At 42.1% G+C, this 21,670-nt stretch overlaps 1 protein-coding gene across 2 annotated transcripts in view; it reads right to left on the bottom strand.

Annotated features, from left to right (window-relative positions):
- Window positions 1–2,849: 2,849 nt before the first annotated feature.
- The window catches only part of LOC139383955 (metal cation symporter ZIP8-like), a 32,414-nt gene continuing 13,593 nt past the window's right edge, over window positions 2,850–21,670 (bottom strand). The window contains exons 4-8 of one of the 2 annotated variants that reach the window (XM_071128580.1): window positions 16,937–17,059; window positions 14,038–14,211; window positions 8,831–9,038; window positions 8,381–8,565; window positions 2,850–3,556 (exon numbers count right to left, since the gene is read on the bottom strand). In XM_071128580.1, coding sequence (XP_070984681.1) covers window positions 3,407–3,556; window positions 8,381–8,565; window positions 8,831–9,038; window positions 14,038–14,211; window positions 16,937–17,059 — 840 coding nt within the window. In that variant the 3' untranslated portion in view covers window positions 2,850–3,406. Of the gene's footprint in view, window positions 3,557–8,380; window positions 8,566–8,830; window positions 9,042–14,037; window positions 14,212–16,936; window positions 17,060–21,670 lie in introns of both variants that reach the window. The other variant, XM_071128579.1, reaches the window with a different exon arrangement.

Raw genomic sequence — 21,670 nt, 5'->3', positions numbered from 1 at the left:
CTACACCTGTTGTATTCAGCATTTCACTGAAAGGTCTACTACACCTGTTGTATTCAGCATTTCACTGTAAGGTCTACTACACCTGTTGTATTCAGTATTTCACTGTCAGGTCTACTACACCTGTTGTATTCAGCATTTCACTGTGAGGTCTACTACACCTGTTGCATTCAGCATTTCACTGTGAGGTCTACTACACCTGTTGTATTCAGCATTTCACTGTGAGGTGTATTCGGCGCACGTGACAAATAAACTTTGATTTGATTTGTAGTTACTCACTATTCTAAATCGCTCTGGATAAGAGCGTATGTTAAATGGCTCACACATTATTGAATTATTTTTCTACAGCAAAGAGATTGAGTCTGGTCGAGACCAATTTATTTATTACTGAACATAAATATAAACGCAACAGGTAAAGTGTTGGTCCCATGGTTCATGAGCTGAAATAAAAGATCACAGAAATGTTTCATACGCACAAAAATGCTTATTTCTCTAAAATGTTGTGCACAAATTTGTTTACATCCCTGTTAGTGAGCATTTCTCTTTTGCCAAGATAATCCATCCACCCTGACAGGTGTGGCATATAAAGAAGCTGATTAAACAGCATGATCATTACACAGGTGCACCTTGTGCTGGGGATCCATAAAAGGCTACTAAAAAAGTTTTGTCAAACAACACAATGCCACAGATGTCTCAAGTTTCCAGGGAGTGTGCAATTGGCATGCTGACTGCAGGAATGTCCACAAGAGCTGTTGACAGAGAATTTAATGTTAATTTCTCTACCATAAGCCACCTCCCACGTCGTTTTAGAGAATTTGGCACTACGTCCAACCGGCCTCACAACCACAGGCCAGGTGTAACCACGCCAACCCAGGACCTCCACATCCGGCTTCTTCACCTGCTGGATCGTCTGAGACCAGCCACCCAGACAGCTGATAAAACTGAGGAGTATTTCTGTCTGTAATAAAGCCCTTTTGTGGGGGAAAACTCATTCTGATTGGCTGGGCCTGCCCTCCCAGGCTGCACCTCTGCCCAGTCATGGTAAATCCATAGATTAGGGCCTAATGAATTTATTTTAATTGACTGATTTCCTTATATGAACTTTAACTCAGTAAAATTGTTCAAATTGTTGGATGTTGAGTTTATATTTTTGTTCAATAAATATCAAACTCATTCCACGGAGGACCGAGTGTCTGCAGGTTTTCGCTCCTCCCTTGTACTTGATTGGTGAATTAAAGTAACTAATTAGTAAAGACCTCCCCTCACCTGGTTGTCTAGGGCTTAACTGACCAATACAATTTGATTCGAAAGGAAAAACCTGCAAACACGAGGCCCTCCTTGGAATGAGTTTAGTACCCTTATTGTATGTAAACCCTGAACTGCTGATGCTACAGTATGTATTGGCCATAGAGCCCCACAGTATGAGTCATAATACCCGTAAAACCTAGCAGTCAAACAGGGAAATGGTTCCAATCGTTTTTTTCCACCCTTCATTTTTCCCCCATAGGGAAACACTTAAAATAAGGGCAGTGTTTCGTGTAGGCTTACCCTGGCGAGACATCTTTTTTAACCATGTAAAACTCTCTCTAGGACAAGGTGACACTTATCAATACATTCGGCTCTATTTTCTCTCAGATTTAGAAAATGCTAATTAGCGTCAAAGTAGACATCGTTGAAGACTACAAAACCGTGATTTAAAACTACAAATCCCTGCAAGCTCCTGCACATCATCTCTAGCTGACACCTTTGTTAACAGGTATTGTGTCAATTTAAATCTTACACAAGACAGTTCACAGAATTGTCCATTTAATTTATTTTTTTTGCCAATTTATTCATTACTAAATTTAGCCTCGGTGTACATATCACTGACAAACTGAAATTGTCCACACAGACAGTGTGGTGAAGGCGCCACAGTGCCTCTTCAACCTTAGGAGGATGAAGAAATGTAGCTTGTCACCAAAAGCACTCACAAACTTCTACAGATGCACAATTGAGTGCATCCTGTCGGGCTGTATCACCGCCTGGTACGGCAACTGCTCTGCCCACAACCGCAGGGCTCTCCAGAGGGTGGTGCTATCTGCACAACTCATCACTGGGGACAAACTACGTGCCCTCCAGGACACCTACACCACCCGATGTCACAGGAAGGCCATAAAGATCATCAAGGACAACAACCACTCAAGCCACTGCCTGTTCACCCCGCTATCATCCAGAAGGCGAGGTCAGTACAGGTGCATCACAGCCTGGACCGAAAGACTGAAAAACAGCTTCTATCTCAAGGCCATCAGACTGTTAAACAGCCGTCACTAACACAGAGAGGCTGCTGCCTACATACATACTTGAAATCATTGGCCACTTTAATAAATGGAACACTAGTCACTTTAATAATGTTTACATATCTTGCATTACTCATCTCATATGTATATACTGTATACTATTCTACTGTATCTTAGTCTATGCCGCGCTGACATTGCTCATCCATATATTTATATATTCTTAATTCCATTACTTAGATTTGTGTATTAGGTATTTGTTGTGAAATTGTTAGATATTACTTGAAAGACAATGTTTTTATATACTGTATTTTTGATTTGTTATGTTTAGCTCACATATCATTTAAAAGTATGAATGAAGGTGTCTGTAATAGAAGAAATGTGGCAAAGACAAAGGTAGACATTCATAAATGGATTTCTATAGATTCCTAAATACTATGGTGGGGGAGTTCCAAGATGGAGGCACGGTGGCTTCAACAGCGCCCCCTATCAGTCATCTAGTGTATATATAAATCATTGGTGGAGACAACAGATCCAGTCAATCAGTTCAAGTAAAAGCAAGACAAGTTCACAAGAAAATTGTAAAGACTGAAAAAATAATTTATTGAAAACGTTTGTTTTAAATACATTGTTTCTTTATTTCATTTACACTAGTTACGTGATTGTTCGCTCTATTTAAATATAATGATAGTCAGAAGAAAAAACTAAACAAAAAGAACAAGTATTTAGTTTCCCAGTAAACAATTAGTGTAAAACAAGTCGTGGGCCGATGTGAGATCGGAGCGGAATGAAAGCAGCTCTGTTCAGTCACGTTTTGTTCTTTGAAATGATATATTTCTCTCATTGTTCCTCTCATTCTCGTTTTTCTCTCCCTCCCTTGTTCTTCTCTTCCCTCTCACCCAGCTCTACCCAATGATGTGTATAAACACTAGATTGCCCGATGCTATATATTGGTCAATGACAGGCTCTGAAGCCACCGTCCACCATATTGGTACTCCTCAGAAGGAGCAGTCCTCCATAGGAATGAAATTAAGTCTACGGTATTTCAATGTTTTTTTTTTAAAGATGGTGGCGCAGTGGCTTCAAAACAACCCCCCACTCAATCATCTAGTGTTTCTATAGCTACAGCATCGGCTCTAACCCAGGTTGATCTCACCAACGAACATGGTGATGAGCAGGATGATAGCGAACCCGGTGAGCAGCCCGGCGTTCTGGATCAGGAAGAAGATAACATTGGTCACCGTCGACCCGTCCTGTTCATTCATGATGGCGTTCATCTCTGGGAACTGAAATCAGAACCAACCGGTTTTAAACCAACAGTTAAATATCGCATTCTGTTTCTTCCCAAGATATCAGAATAATTTCAGTCTCTCTCTCTTTCACTCCCACTCTCTCCCTCGTTCTCTCTCTATCTCTCCATTGTCGCTGTCACGATGTTCGTAATAATGATGGTCGGACCAAGGCCGTAGAGGTACGTAGAGTTCCACATATTTTAATGAAAGAAGTGAAACGTAAACAAAACAATAAAGAATAAACGTACCGTGACGACAATGCAGAGCGAACAGGCAACTAAACATAAACAATATCCCAAAACGAACAGGTGGAAAACATGCTACTTAAGTATGATCCCCAATTAGAGACAACGATAACCAGCTGCCTCTAATTGGGAATCATACAAATCACCAACATAGAAAATGAACCTAGAACCCCACATAGAAAATATAAACTAGAACAAGCCCCCAGTCACACCCTGACCTACTCTACCATAGAAAATAAAATCTTTCTATGGTCAGGACGTGACAGCAGCTATCATCAGGTCACACTGTTTTACAGTCAATAAAGCTGTGCTCCCTCCGTCTCTCCCTCAGTCTCTCCCTCCCTCCCTCAGTCTCTCCCTCCCTCCCTCCCTCCTGGGGTGGGGGGTAGAAGCAGCTCTGCAGCTGTGATAACACGTACAGTATGGTATGATGAGAAACTGACTGTCCACTGGGTCATTCAGTGGTTGGGTCCTTAAAAAAAATAATGACCCGTCTGCTCTCCCTGCAAGACCAGAGAACCTTCATACTAAACTCAATATAGATATACTACTGAGCTATTGAAAAGTTAGGCCCTGATTCTCTAATACATGTACGCCCTGCTTGGCAGCTGAAGGTTGATGAACGGCAGAACACAGCATATACAAGTTAAAAACTAAAGTCAATTCAGTTAGTCAGTCAGTTGGGGATCTAAAGGATAAGCGTTGTAATCTGGGAGTTGAAGCAGATCAGGTGGCATTGAGGGTGGAGGAAGCATCATGGGAGAATCTCAATTGCATTTCCTTGATTCCTAGCATCCTCTCTCCTCACCTCAAGCCCCCCCCCCCCCCCCCCCCGCTCTGCGAGAAATGCAAGGATTCAAGGAAATGCAATTGAGATTCTCCCATGTCATTCACCATGTCTACCAGGAACATTCTACTCACCATATCTGCCAGTACTATGTAGAGGAACATTCTACTCACCATATCTACCAGGAACATTCTACTCAACATATCTACAGGTGATATGTAGAGGAACATTCTACTCACCATATCTACCAGTACTATGTAGAGGAACATTCTACTCACCATATCTACCAGGAACATTCTACTCAACATATCTACAGGTGATATGTAGAGGAACATTCTACTCACCATATCTACCAGGAACATTCTACTCACCATATCTACCAGGAACATTCTACTCACCATATCTACCAGGAATATTCTACTCACCATATCTACCAGGAACATTCTACTCACCATGTCTGCCAGTACTATGTAGAGGAACATTCTACTCGCCATATCTACCAGGAACATTCTACTCACCATATCTACCAGGAACATTCTAATCACCATTTCTACCAGGAACATTCTAATCACCATGTCTGCCAGTGCTATGTAGAGGAACATTCTACTCACCATATCTGCCAGTGCTATGTAGAGGAACATTCTACTCACCATGTCTACCAGGAACATTCTACTCACCATATCTACCAGTACTATGTAGAGGAACATTCTACTCACCATATCTACCAGGAACATTCTACTCACCATATCTACAGGTGATATGTAGAGGAACATTCTACTCACCATATCTACCAGTACTATGTAGAGGAACATTCTACTCACCATATCTACCAGTACTATGTAGAGGAACATTCTACTCACCATATCTACCAGGAACATTCTACTCAACATATCTACAGGTGATATGTAGAGGAACATTCTACTCACCATATCTACCAGGAACATTCTACTCACCATATCTACTGGTGATATGTAGAGGAACATTCTACTCACCATATCTACCAGGAACATTCTACTCACCATGTCTGCCAGTACTATGTAGAGGAACATTCTACTCACCATATCTACTAGGAACATTCTACTCACCATATCTACTGGTGATATGTAGAGGAACATTCTATTCACCATATCTACCAGGAACATTCTACTCACCATATCTACCAGGAATATTCTACTCACCATATCTACCAGGAACATTCTACTCACCATGTCTGCCAGTACTATGTAGAGGAACATTCTACTCACCATATCTACCAGGAACATTCTACTCACCATATCTACTGGTGATATGTAGAGGAACATTCTACTCACCATATCTACCAGGAACATTCTACTCACCATGTCTGCCAGTGCTATGTAGAGGAACATTCTACTCACCATATCTGCCAGTGCTATGTAGAGGAACATTCTACTCACCATGTCTACGAGGAACATTCTACTCACCAAATCTACCAGTACTATGTAGAGGAACATTCTACTCACCATATCTACCAGTGCTATGTAGAGGAACATTCTACTCACCATGTCTGCCAGTGCTATGTAGAGGAACATTCTACTCACCATGTCTGCCAGGAACATTCCACTCACCATGTCTGCCAGTTCTATGTAGAGGAACATTCTACTCACCATGTCTGCCAGGAACACTCTACTCACCATATCTGCCAGTGCTATGTAGAGGAACATTCTACTCACCATGTCTGCCAGGAACATTCTACTCACCATGTCTGCCAGTGCTATGTAGAGGAACATTCTACTCACCATATCTGCCAGGAACATTCTACTCACCATATCTACCAGTACTATGTAGAGGAACATTCTACTCACCATATCTACCAGGAACATTCTACTCAACATATCTACAGGTGATATGTAGAGGAAACATTCTACTCACCATATCTACCAGGAACATTCTACTCAACATATCTACAGGTGAAATGTAGAGGAACATTCTACTCACCATATCTACCAGGAACATTCTACTCACCATATCTACTGGTGATATGTAGAGGAACATTCTACTCACCATATCTACCAGGAACATTCTACTCACCATATCTACCAGGAATATTCTACTCACCATATCTACCAGGAACATTCTACTCACCATGTCTGCCAGTACTATGTAGAGGAACATTCTACTCACCATATCTGCCAGTGCTATGTAGAGGAACATTCTACTCACCATGTCTACCAGGAACATTCTACTCACCGTATCTACCAGTACTATGTAGAGGAACATTCTACTCACCATATCTACCAGTGCTATGTAGAGGAACATTCTACTCACCATATCTACCAGTACTATGTAGAGGAACATTCTACTCACCATATCTACCAGTGCTATGTAGAGGAACATTCTACTCACCATATCTACCAGTACTATGTAGAGGAACATTCTACTCACCATGTCAGCCAGGAACATTCTACTCACCATGTCAGCCAGGAACATTCTACTCACCATGTCTGCCAGGAACATTCTACTCACCATATCTGCCAGTGCTATGTAGAGGAACATTCTACTCACCATGTCAGCCAGGAACATTCTACTCACCATGTCTGCCAGGAACATTCTACTCACCATATCTGCCAGTGCTATGTAGAGGAACATTCTACTCACCATATCTGCCAGTGCTATGTAGAGGAACATTCTACTCACCATGTCAGCCAGGAACATTCTACTCACCATGTCTGCCAGGAACATTCTACTCACCATATCTGCCAGTACTATGTAGAGGAACATTCTACTCACCATATCTGCCAGTGCTATGTAGAGGAACATTCTACTCACCATGTCTGCCAGGAACATTCTACTCACCATATCTACCAGGAACATTCTACTCACCATATCTGCCAGGAACATTCTACTCACCATATCTACCAGGAACATTCTACTCACCATGTCTGCCAGGAACATTCTACTCACCATATCTACCAGGAACATTCTACTCACCATATCTGCCAGGAACATTCTACTCACCATATCTACCAGTACTATGTAGAGGAACATTCTACTCACCATGTCTGCCAGTGCTATGTAGAGGAACATTCTACTCACCATATCTACCAGTGCTATGTAGAGGAACATTCTACTCACCATGTCTGCCAGTACTATGTAGAGGAACATTCTACTCACCATATCTGCCAGGAACATTCTACTCACCATATCTGCCAGTACTATGTAGAGGAACATTCTACTCACCATGTCTGCCAGTGCTATGTAGAGGAACATTCTACTCACCATGTCTGCCAGTGCTATGTAGAGGAACATTCTACTCACCATATCTGCCAGTACTATGTAGAGGAACATTCTACTCACCATATCTGCCAGTACTATGTAGAGGAACATTCTACTCACCATGTCTGCCAGGAACATTCTACTCACCATATCTACCAGGAACATTCTACTCACCATGTCTACCAGGAACATTCTACTCACCATGTCTGCCAGTGCTATGTAGAGGAACATTCTACTCACCATGTCTGCCAGTGCTATGTAGAGGAACATTCTACTCACCATATCTGCCAGTACTATGTAGAGGAACATTCTACTCACCATATCTGCCAGTGCTATGTAGAGGAACATTCTACTCACCATATCTGACAGTGCTATGTAGAGGAACATTCTACTCACCATATCTGACAGTGCTATGTAGAGGAACATTCTACTCACCATATCTGCCAGTACTATGTAGAGGAACATTCTACTCACCATATCTGCCAGTGCTATGTAGAGGAACATTCTACTCACCATATCTGACAGTGCTATGTAGAGGAACATTCTACTCACCATGTCTGCCAGTGCTATGTAGAGGAACATTCCCCCAGCGATGGCGAAGATGGCGTTGGGGGCGAAGTTGCTCCCCAGCAGGATGCCGAAGGCCAGGCCGATGTAGCAGGACATGGCTGACAGCAGGTTGAAGAAGACGGCCTGGGGGATACTCATCCCAGCATTCAGCAGAATCACAAAGTCCCCTGCAGGAAGGGTCGGAGAGACAGCGACAGGTTCAGGAACACAGTAGACACATCGAGGAACACAGCACGACTTTTAGTTATGTTTATTAACAAAAAAAAAATTGCCAAGTTATTTAAAAAAGGAATCTATCGTTTTTTCAGATGAAGGTCGGTTTAGTTCAGCCAAAGTTGCTTACCGTTGTTACTGTACAATCACTTAATGACAACTGCTTATAAAAAAAAAACGAAGGCAATTCTAGATACATATGATTGATTGATCTCTCACCTAGCTCGTGGGGGAACTCCTCACAGACGATGGCGATGGAGGTACTGAAACCAGCGACGACAGACACGGTAAAAGAGGCTCCGATCGCCAGGCCGTCGATGAAGTTGTGCAGAGCGTCACTCAGTGTGATCATCCAGGCCACCGTCTTTATGTTAGCGATGCGCTGACCCCGCAGCCAGTGGCACATCACATTATTGACATGGACTTCCTGCTGGGACAGGAAGTCACAGAGGAAGGAGGCAGAGTAAAGGGGAGTAAAACTGGATTGTACATGAGAGTAATATCATAATCTAGATAATATAACATATTTTTACTATATAATATGTCATATCCTAATTAATACAACATATTTACTATATAATATGTCATATCCTAATTAATACAACATATTTACTATATAATATGTCATATCCTAATTAATACAACATATTTACTATTTAATATGTCATATCCTAATTAATACAACATATTTACTATATAATGTGTCATATCCTAATTAATACAACATATTTACTATATAATATGTCATATCCTAATTAATACAACATATTTACTATATAATATGTCATATCCTAATTAATACAACATATTTACTATTTAATATGTCATATCCTAATTAATACAACATATTTACTATATAATATGTCATATCCTAATTAATACAACATATTTACTATTTAATATGTCATATCCTAATTAATACAACATATTTACTATATAACACGTTTACTATGTAACAGAATTATGTTTGTTTATTTTCTCTCTGAAAAGGAAAGAAACACAACAACAATCTGATGCAGTATGTAAACAACAGTCTGATGCAGTATGTAAACAACAGTCTGATGCAGTATGTAAACAACAGTCTGATGCAGTATGTAAACAACAGTCTGATGCAGTATGTAAACAACAGTCTGATGCAGTATGTAAACAACAATCTGATGCAGTATGTAAACAACAGTCTGATGCAGTATGTAAACAACAATCTGATGCAGTATGTAAACAACAGTCTGATGCAGTATGTAAACAACAATCTGATGCAGTATGTAAACAACAGTCTGATGCAGTATGTAAACAACAATCTGATGCAGTATGTAAACAACAGTCTGATGCAGTATGTAAACAACAATCTGATGCAGTATGTAAACAACAGTCTGATGCAGTATGTAAACAACAATCTGATGCAGTATGTAAACAACAGTCTGATGCAGTATGTAAACAACAGTCTGATGCAGTATGTAAACAACAGTCTGATGCAGTATGTAAACAACAATCTGATGCAGTATGTAAACAACAGTCTGATGCAGTATGTAAACAACAATCTGATGCAGTATGTAATCAACAGTCTGATGCAGTATGTAAACAACAGTCTGATGCAGTATGTAAACAACAGTCTGATGCAGTATGTAAACAACAGTCTGATGCAGTATGTAAATAACAATCTGATGCAGTATGTAAATAACAGTCTGATGCAGTATGTAAACAACAGTCTGATGCAGTATGTAAACAACAGTCTGATGCAGTATGTAAACAACAGTCTGATGCAGTATGTAAACAACAGTCTGATGCAGTATGTAAACAACAGTCTGATGCAGTATGTAAACAACAGTCTGATGCAGTATGTAAACAACAGTCTGATGCAGTATGTAAACAACAACCTGATGCAGTATGTAAACAGTCTGATGCAGTATGTAAACAACAGTCTGATGCAGTATGTAAACAACAGTCTGATGCAGTATGTAAACAACAGTCTGATGCAGTATGTAAACAACAGTCTGATGCAGTATGTAAACAACAGTCTGATGCAGTATGTAAACAACAGTCTGATGCAGTATGTAAACAACAATCTGATGCAGTATGTAAACAGTCTGATGCAGTATGTAAACAACAGTCTGATGCAGTATGTAAACAACAGTCTGATGCAGTATGTAAACAACAGTCTGATGCAGTATGTAAACAACAGTCTGATGCAGTATGTAAACAACAGTCTGATGCAGTATGTAAACAACAGTCTGATGCAGTATGTAAACAACAGTCTGATGCAGTATGTAAACAACAGTCTGATGCAGTATGTAAACAACAGTCTGATGCAGTATGTAAACAGTCTGATGCAGTATGTAAACAACAATCTGATGCAGTATGTAAACAACAGTCTGATGCAGTATGTAAACAACAATCTGATGCAGTATGTAAACAACAGTCTGATGCAGTATGTAAACAACAATCTGATGCAGTATGTAAACAGTCTGATGCAGTATGTAAACAACAGTCTGATGCAGTATGTAAACAACAGTCTGATGCAGTATGTAAACAACAGTCTGATGCAGTATGTAAACAACAGTCTGATGCAGTATGTAAACAACAGTCTGATGCAGTATGTAAACAACAGTCTGATGCAGTATGTAAACAGTCTGATGCAGTATGTAAACAACAGTCTGATGCAGTATGTAAACAACAGTCTGATGCAGTATGTAAACAACAATCTGATGCAGTATGTAAACAACAGTCTGATGCAGTATGTAAACAACACGATGGTCGCTCGGTAGCTTCTCTGCTGCCGTGACAAACCAACTCCTTATTGGCCCAGGCCAGAACAAGCCGTCTTTGTGTACAAGCGAGACAATTCTTGCTTTTATCAAGAGTCTAGGCTACGCAGGCCTGTGATCAGTCCCACTGACGCTGTCACACAGGGCTAAGGGAAATGGGACTCTGTTCGTAGTCTCCTGTGTGACAGAGGCAGCATGCCAAATGGTACCCTATTCCCTGGAGTGAACGGCATTTGACCAGAGTCCATACTCCAAAAAGAGAATAGGTATCCCATTTGGCATGCAGACTCTGTCCCACAGGAGACTATGAACAGAGTCCCATTTCCCTTAGCCCTGTGTGACAGAGGCAGTCGCGTCCATTTTGCTCAGTATCTGTGATGTGTAACAAGGCCATTCTCCTCCACTTGAGCCAGAGAACTAATGGTTATACATTAATAATTAACATGATTTCCCCAATCAATAACGTCACAGATAACAGCTCAATAAATAACTAAGCTTAATACTCAGCGCTGCTGTAAATGTCGTTCTAGGTCAGGATGCCCCAACTGGCATCCCACAAGCCCCCAGTGTGTCCCGCGGGTGGTTTGATATCAATACACCTGGTGATCCCTGTGGCAGGCCATCTATGTGTTTGTCATATTTCTGTTATGTTATTACTGTGTTACTACGGCGTTACTACTGTGTTACTACTGTGTTACCACGGTGTTACTACGGTGTTACTACGGTGTTACTACTGTGTTACTACTGTGTTACTACTGTGTTACTACTGTGTTACTACTGTGTTACTACGGTGTTACTACGGTGTTACTACGGTGTTACTACGGTGTTACTACTGTGTTATTACTGTACTACTGTGTTATTACTGTACTACTGTGTTACTACTGTGTTACTACGGTGTTACTGTGTTACTACGGTGTTACTACGGTGTTACTACTGTGAGTATTGACCTCTCTCTCATTTAACCCCGTCTAACCCCTCTGTCTTTGGTGAGAAAGCCACAGACGGGCTACAGACAGGTTACAGACAGACTACAGACAGGCTACAGACAGGCTACAGAAAGCCACAGACAGGATACAGACAGCCACAGACAAGCTACTGACATCCACACACAAGCCACAGACGGGAAACAGACAGGGTACAGACAGCCACAGGCAGGCTACAGACAGGCTACAGACTGCCCCAGGCAGGCTACAGACAGGCTACAGACAGCCACAGGCAGGCTACAGACAGCCACAGGCAGGCTACAGACAGGCTACAGGCAGGCACAGACAGGTTACAGACAGGCTACAGACAGCCCCAGGCAGGCTACAGACAGGCTACAGACAGCCACAGGCAGGCTACAGACAGCCACAGGCAGGCTACAGACAGGCTACAGACAGGCACAGACAGGTTACAGACAGGCTACAGATAGCCACAGACAGGTTACAGACAGGCCACAGGCAGGCTACAGACAGGCTACAGACTGGCCACAGGCAGGCTACAGACAGGCTACAGACAGCCACAGACAGGTTACAGACAGGCTACAGACAGCCACAGACAGGCTACATACAGGCTACAGACAGCCACAGACAGGCTACAGACAGCCACAGACAGGTTACAGACAGGCCACAGGCAGGCTACAGACAGGCTACAGACAGCCACAGACAGGCTACAGACAGCCACAGGCAGGCTACAGACAACCACAGGCAGGCTACAGACAGCCACAGGCAGGCTACAGACAGCCACAGGCAGGCTACAGACAGCCACAGGCAGGCTACAGACAGGCTACAGACAGCCACAGACAGGCTACAGACAGCCACAGGCAGGCTACAGACAACCACAGGCAGGCTACAGACAGCCACAGGCAGGCTACAGACAGCCACAGGCAGGCTACAGACAGCCACAGGCAGGCCACAGGCAGGCTACAGACAGCCGCAGACAGGCTACAGACAGCCACAGACAGGATACAGACAGCCACAGACAGGCTACAGACAGGCTACAGACAGCCACAGACAGGCCACAGGCTGGCTACAGACAGCCACAGGCAGGCTACAGACAGCCACAGGCAGGCTACAGACAGCCACAGGCAGGCTACAGACAGCCACAGGCAGGCTACAGACAGCCACAGGCAGGCTACAGACAGCCACAGACAGGCTACAGACAGCCACAGACAGGCTACAGACAGCCACAGGCAGGCTACAGACAGCCACAGACAGGCTACAGACAGCCACAGACAGGCTACAGACAGCCACAGGCAGGCTACAGACAGCCACAGGCAGGCTACAGACAGCCACAGGCAGGCTACAGACAGCCACAGGCAGGCTACAGACAGCCACAGGCAGGCTACAGACAGGCTACAGACAGCCATAGACAGGTCAAGTCAGTTGAGCACTTTGTGACTCACACCTGGGTCGTGTTCAGAGCCCAACGTACCAAACATTTTTACGGACACTAAATAAATTAGTTCTTGTTCGACAAATTCACGGAAGTACTTCCTCCCTTTCAAAATGTTTTCTCCTGTTTTCTGTCTAGTGAACAGAACACACTGCTTGGTAGACGGTGTAGGACTAAGTAGCCCCTAAACGTTGATCGGGGGTCAGTTTTGTATTCTTTGTAGTTTAGGTTTAGGATGAGGATTAGGGGAGGGGAAGCTGACCTGATGTCAGTACCTATAGGAAATGGTACCTGAGGTGGTGGTTCCGTGGATGACACTGGAGGGTCTGGGCTGGTGTTGTCTGTACTGATGCTGCTGATGGTACACGTCGTCATGGTGACAGACTCTTTCTTCTCAGACACATCTCCATTCTGGAGAGAGTTCTGCCTCAGTTGACCTGGAGGAGAGAAGTGACTGTGGCCATGCTGCAGAGGCAGGACAAAGAAGATGGTTAAAAAGAGAGCATTTGTGTATTCCAAATGGCGCACCCTGTTCCTATTGGCCGCGGTCAAAAGAAGTGTACTATATTTGGAATAGGGTGTAATTTGGGATGCAGGCTTAAGGTTACTGCCGGAGAGACAGGACAAAGATGTTAAAATAACTTAGGACTAGGCGTCCCGTCAGCGGGACACCGGTCGACAATTTCCAGTGAAATTGGAGGAAGCGCAATTCAAATAAATTATCGCAAAAAATGTCGGATATTAAAGATCTCTGTACATACAATGTCGTTAAAAACTTAAATTATTTTTAAATCTAACTATTGTCCGATTTACAGTAGGCTGTACAGCGAAAGCATGCCATGTGATTGTTTGAGGATGGCGCCCCACATCAACATATTTTTCAACCAACACAGGCTTCATAAAATCACAAATGGCGATTAAATAAATCACTTACTTTTTGAAAATCTTCCTCTGATTTGTAATCCAAAGGGTCCCAGCTACATCATGAATGGTCGTTTTGTTAGATAAAATCCTTCTTTATATCCCAAAAAGTCAGTTTAGTTGGCACCATTGATTTGAGTTCAACATGCAGACAAAGGAGTCCAAAAAGCTACCGCTAAACTTCGTCCAAACAAGTCAAACTATGTTTCTAACCAATCCTCAGGTTCCCTAAAATGTAAATAAACTAGAATATTTAATACGGAAAGAAGTATGTTCTATAGAAAAGTGAAATTAGCAAGTGCGAGTCTCCTTCGTCACGCGCCCACAGACTGATTTCCAACTGTGACTCCCTGTACCAAACTCAAAAATCTTCCTCGTTTTGGAAAAAACAAGCTTGGAACCTTGAACAAAGACTGTTGACATCTAGTGGAAGCCATAGGAATTGCAATCTGGGAGCTGGAATTGCATAGGACCCATTGCTTTCCATTGTAAGAGCATGGGACCTCAAAAATAAAAATTGGGTTGGTTTTTCTTTGGATTGTCTCCCACCATATCAATTGTGTTATAGTCTCATACTTTATTTTAACATTTCTACAAACTGCAAAGTGTTTTCTATCCAATGGTACCAATTATATGCATATCCTGGCTTCTGGGCCTGAGTAGCAGGCAGTTTACTTTGGGCACGTCATTCAGACAGGAAGTGGAAATAAAAAAGGACCTAGCCCTAAGACGTTTTACATAGAGAGACAGGACAAAGATGTTAAACATACTAGAGACAGGACAAAGATGTTTAAACATACTAGAGACAGGACAAAGATGATAAACATACTAGAGACAGGACAAAGATGTTAAACATACAGAGACAGGAAAAAGATGATAAACATACTAGAGACAGGACAAAGATGTTAAACATACAGAGACAGGACAAAGATGATAAACATACAGAGACAGGACAAAGATCATAAACATACTAGAGACAGGACAAAGATGTTAAACATACAGAGACAGGACAAAGATGTTAAACATACAGAGACAGGACAAAGATGTTAAACATACAGAGACAGGACAAATATGATAAACGTACTAGAGACAGGACAAAGATGTTAAACATACTAGAGACAGGACAAAGAATTTAAACATACTAGAGACAGGACAAAGATGTTAAACATACAGAGTCAGGACAAAGATGTTAAACATACTAGAGACAGGACAAAGATGTTAAACATACTAGAGACAGGACAAAGATGATAAACATACAGAGACAATAGATGTACAGTTCTGCTTACCATATCTCAAAGGGTACTCCCTATACGAGTTTTGACCAGGGCCCTATGGTAAACATACAGAGACGGAACACACAGACGCTGGCTGGATGACCAGAGATGTACAGACAGGAAATGACGCTGGCTAGATGACCAGAGATGTACAGACAGGAAATGACGCTGGCTAGATGACCAGAGATTACAGACAGGAAATGACACTGGCTAGATGACCAGAGATTACAGACAGGAAATGACGCTGGCTAGATGACCAGAGATGTACAGACAGGAAATGACGCTGGCTAGATGACCAGAGATTACAGACAGGAAATGACGCTGGCTAGATGACCAGAGATTACAGACAGGAAATGACGCTGGCTAGATGACCAGAGATTACAGACAGGAAATGACGCTGGCTAGATGACCAGAGATGTACAGACGGGAAATGACGCTGGCTAGATGACCAGAGATTACAGACAGGAAATGACGCTGGCTAGATGACCAGAGATGTACAGACAGGAAATGACGCTGGCTAGATGACCAGAGATGTACAGACAGGAAATGACGCTGGCTAGATGACCAGAGATGTACAGACAGGAAATGACGCTGGCTAGATGACCAGAGATGTACAGACAGGAAATGACGCTGGCTAGATGACCAGAGATTACAGACAGGAAATGACGCTGGCTAGATGACCAGAGATGTACAGACAGGAAATGACGCTGGCTAGATGACCAGAGATTACAGACAGGAAATGACGCTGGCTAGATGACCAGAGATGTACAGACAGGAAATGAACCGGGCCAAATCGTGAACCATGTCACAATCAATCAATTAATTAAATCAATCAATTAATCAATAATAATGCTCTCAAAAAACAGACAGGAAATACACACCCTAGAGAAAGCAACTTGTAACATTGCTACGTCTCTGATTAATGCGAAGTTACAGGTACAGTGTGTATATATATATATATATATGCTGTTTAAATGGTTTAAAGCAGACAATACCTCATGCTCTGTTCTTAGTGCCATCTTCAATACTTTCTCTGTGAAGAACAGCAGGTAAAATCCACCAAATATTCCAACGGCTTTGAGAATGTAGTCATCCGCTCTGGGATCGAATCCCAGGGCCTGTTGGTGTTGGAAAAACATGCATGTGGTAACAGTAGGGTACCAACAATTCCTGGGTGGAAGATTCCTGGAATTATGAGGGGGAAAAGCAGGAAATCCAGGGAATGTGGGGAAAGTTACAGTAATTTTACAACCCTAGGTAGCAGTCATTATACAACCCTAGGTAGCAGTCATTTTACAACCCTAGGTAGCAGTCATTTTACAACCCTAGGCAGCAGTCATTTTACAACCCTAGGTAGCAGTCATTTTACAACCCTAGGTAGCAGTAACACAGTAAATTAACCATGAATAGAGTTGAAAGATTAAAACAGTAAAATATATCCATTATTTAACACAACCATGACCATCTCTTTTCCCTCCATTTGACCACGAAGACTCAGTTTCCATATTCAATCAACGCCGGTGACACTTATTAACAACTTTGATGAAAAAGCTCAAAGATCAACTATTATGAGACATTTATAATGTTTTCTTTTCTAGGGTAGCACCGACTGAAAGGACATTTTGGCTCCTACTGTACTTTTGTCCCTTAATATTAGAAGGTTTTCATCAAGGATCTCTACTTTGCTCCGTTCATCTTTCTCTCGATCCTGACTAGTCTCCCAGTCCCTGCCGCTGAAAAAACATCCCCACAGCGTGATGCTGCCACCACCATGCTTCACCGTAGGGATGGTGCCTGGCTTCCTCAAGACGTCACGCTTGGCATTCAGGCCAAAGAGTTCCATCTTGGTACCTCCGTTTCTTTATCTGCTACAAGGAAGTCTTTAAATCTTTTAATCTTATGGTCTGAGAGTCTTTAGGTGCCTTTTGGCAAACTCCAAGCAGGCTGTCATGTGCCTTTTACAGAGGAGTGGCTTCCGTCTGGCCACTCTACCATAAAGGCCTGATTGGTGAAGTGCTGCAGAGATGATTGTCCTTCTGGAAGGTTCTCCCATCTCCACAGAGGAACTCTAGAGCTTTGTCAGAGTGACCATCAGGTTCTTGGTCACCTCCCTGACCAAGGCCCTTCTCCCCTGATTGCTCAGTTTGGCTGGGGGGCCAGCTCTAGGAAGAGTCTTGGTGATTCTAAACTTCTTCCATTTAAGAATGATGGAGGCCACTGTGTTCTTGGGGACCTTCAATGCAGCAGAAATGTTTTGGTTCCCTTCCTCAGATCTGTAGCTTGGCACAATCCTGTTTCGGAGCTCTAAGGACAATTCCTTCAACCTCGTGGCTTGGTTTTTATTCTGACATGCACTGTCAATTTGTGGGACCTTATATAGACAGGTGTGTGCCTTTCCAAATAATGTCCAATCAATTGAATTTACCACTGGTGGACTCCAATCAAGTTGAAGAATCTTCCAAGTCTCATAGTCTGAATACTTATGTAAATAAAGTATTTCTGTGTTTCTTTTTTGTTGTTGCAAAAATGTCTAAAACCCTGTTTTTGCTTTGTCTTTAAGGGCTATTGTGATGTCATTATGGGGTATTGTGATGTCATTAAGGGGTATTGTGATGTCATTATGGGGTATTGTGATGTCATTAAGGGGTATTGTGATGTCATTATGGGGTATTGTGTGTAGATTGATGAGGATTTTTTAAAATTTAATCCATTTTAGAGTAAGGCTGTAACGTAACAAAATGTGGAAGAATGGAAGGGGTCTGAATACTTTCCAAATACACTGTACATACGTACACTACCAGTCAAAAGTTTGGACAACTACTCATTCAAGGGTTTTTCTTTATTTTTACTATTTTCTACACCGTAGACAAGGCACTTGGAACCAAAAAGCTCTGGGTCTTCCTTTCCTGTGGCGGTTCTCATGAGAGCCAGTTAACTCTAATGAACATATCGTCTACAGCAGAGGTAACTCTGGGTCTTCCTTTCCTGTGGCGGTTCTCATGAGAGCCAGTTAACTCTAATGAACATATCGTCTACAGCAGAGGTAACTCTGGGTCTTCCTTTCCTGTGGCGGTTCTCATGAGAGCCAGTTAACTCTAATGAACATATCGTCTACAGCAGAGGTAACTCTGGGTCTTCCTTTCCTGTGGCGGTTCTCATGAGAGCCAGTTAACTCTAATGAACATATCGTCTACAGCAGAGGTAACTCTGGGTCTTCCTTTCCTGTGGCGGTTCTCATGAGAGCCAGTTAACTCTAATGAACATATCGTCTACAGCAGAGGTAACTCTGGGTCTTCCTTTCCTATGGCGGTTCTCATGAGAGCCAGTTAACTCTAATGAACATATCGTCTACAGCAGAGGTAACTCTGGGTCTTCCTTTCCTGTGATGGTCCTCATGAGAGCCAGTTTCATCATAGACCTTGATGGTTTTTGCAACTGCACTTGAAAAAAACTTTAAAAGTTCTTGAAATGTTCTGGATTAACTGACCTTCATGTCTTATAGTAATGATGGACTGTCATTTCTCTTTGCTTATTTGAGCTGTTCTTGCCATAATATGGACTTGGTCTTTTACCAAATAGGGATATGTTCTGTATACCACCCCCTACCTTGTCACAACACAACTGATTGACTCAAACGCATTAAGAAGGAAAGAAATTCCACAATTAACACCTGTTAAGTGAAATGCATTCCAGGTGACTACCTCAGGAAGCTGGTTGAGAGAATGCCAAGAGTGCGCAAAGCGGTCATCAAGGCAAAAGGGTGGCTACTTTGAAAAATGTCAAATATATATATATTTTTTTTAATGATTTGTTTAACACTTTTTTGGTTACTACATGATTCCATATGTGTTATTTCATAGTGTTGATGTCTTCACTATTATTCCACAATGTAGAAAATAGTAAAAAAAATAAAGAAAATCCCTGGAATGAGTAGGTGTGTCCAAACTTTGGACTGGTACTGTACATACATACATAAACACATATATACATACATACAAATATACAGTGCCTTGCGAAAGTATTCAGCCCCCTTGAACTTTGCGACCTTTTGCCACATTTCAGGCTTCAAACATACAGATATAAAACTGTATTTTTTTGTGAAGAATCACCAACAAGTGGGACACAATCATGAAGTGGAACGACATTTATTGGATATTTCAAACTTTTTTAACAAATCAAAAACTGAAATATTGGGCGTGCAAAATTATTCAGCCCCCTTAAGTTAATACTTTGTAGCGCCACCTTTTGCTGCGATTACAGCTGTAAGTTGCTTGGGGTATGTCTCTATCAGTTTTGCACATCGAGAGACTGACATTTTTTCCCATTCCTCCTTGCAAAACAGCTCGAGCTCAGTGAGGTTGGATGGAGAGCATTTGTGAACAGCAGTTTTCAGTTCTTTCCACAGATTCTCGATTGGATTCAGGTCTGGACTTTGACTTGGCCATTCTAACACCTGGATATGTTGATTTTTGAACCATTCCATTGTAGATTTTGCTTTATGTTTTGGATCATTGTCTTGTTGGAAGACAAATCTCCGTCCCAGTCTCAGGTCTTTTGCAGACTCCATCAGGTTTTCTTCCAGAATGGTCCTGTATTTGGCTCCATCCATCTTCCCATCAATTTGAACCATCTTCCCTGTCCCTGCTGAAGAAAAGCAGGCCCAAACCATGATGCTGCCACCACCATGTTTGACAGTGGGGATGGTGTGTTCAGCTGTGTTGCTTTTACGCCAAACATAACGTTTTGCATTGTTGCCAAAAAGTTCAATTTTGGTTTCATCTGACCAGAGCACCTTCTTCCACATGTTTGGTGTGTCTCCCAGGTGGCTTGTGGCAAACTTTAAACAACACTTTTTATGGATATCTTTAAGAAATGGCTTTCTTCTTGCCACTCTTCCATAAAGGCCAGATTTGTGCAATATACGACTGATTGTTGTCCTATGGACAGAGTCTCCCACCTCAGCTGTAGATCTCTGCAGTTCATCCAGAGTGATCATGGGCCTCTTGGCTGCATCTCTGATCAGTCTTCTCCTTGTATGAGCTGAAAGTTTAGAGGGACGGCCAGGTCTTGGTAGATTTGCAGTGGTCTGATACTCCTTCCATTTCAATATTATCGCTTGCACAGTGCTCCTTGGGATGTTTAAAGCTTGGGAAATCTTTTTGTATCCAAATCCGGCTTTAAACTTCTTCACAACAGTATCTCGGACCTGCCTGGTGTGTTCCTTGTTCTTCATGATGCTCTCTGCGCTTTTAACGGACCTCTGAGACTATCACAGTGCAGGTGCATTTATTCGGAGACTTGATTACACACAGGTGGATTGTATTTATCATCATTAGTCATTTAGGTCAACATTGGATCATTCAGAGATCCTCACTGAACTTCTGGAGAGAGTTTGCTGCACTGAAAGTAAAGGGGCTGAATAATTTTGCACGCCCAATTTTTCAGTTTTTGATTTGTTAAAAAAGTTTGAAATATCCAATAAATGTCGTTCCACTTCATGATTGTGTCCCACTTGTTGTTGATTCTTCACAAAAAAATACAGTTTTATATCTTTATGTTTGAAGCCTGAAATGTGGCAAAAGGTCGCAAAGTTCAAGGGGGCCGAATACTTTCGCAAGGCACTGTATACACATTCCCATACATACACACATAAAAGACACACACAACACCATCCACATTGGATTTCCATTTGCCATATATATTTCAACTGTGTTGTGATGTTTCACAAG

This window comes from Oncorhynchus clarkii, chromosome 25 (assembly GCF_045791955.1).
Source record: "Oncorhynchus clarkii lewisi isolate Uvic-CL-2024 chromosome 25, UVic_Ocla_1.0, whole genome shotgun sequence".
NCBI lineage: Eukaryota > Metazoa > Chordata > Actinopteri > Salmoniformes > Salmonidae > Oncorhynchus > Oncorhynchus clarkii.
This window is presented reverse-complemented; position numbering and strand designations above follow the sequence as displayed.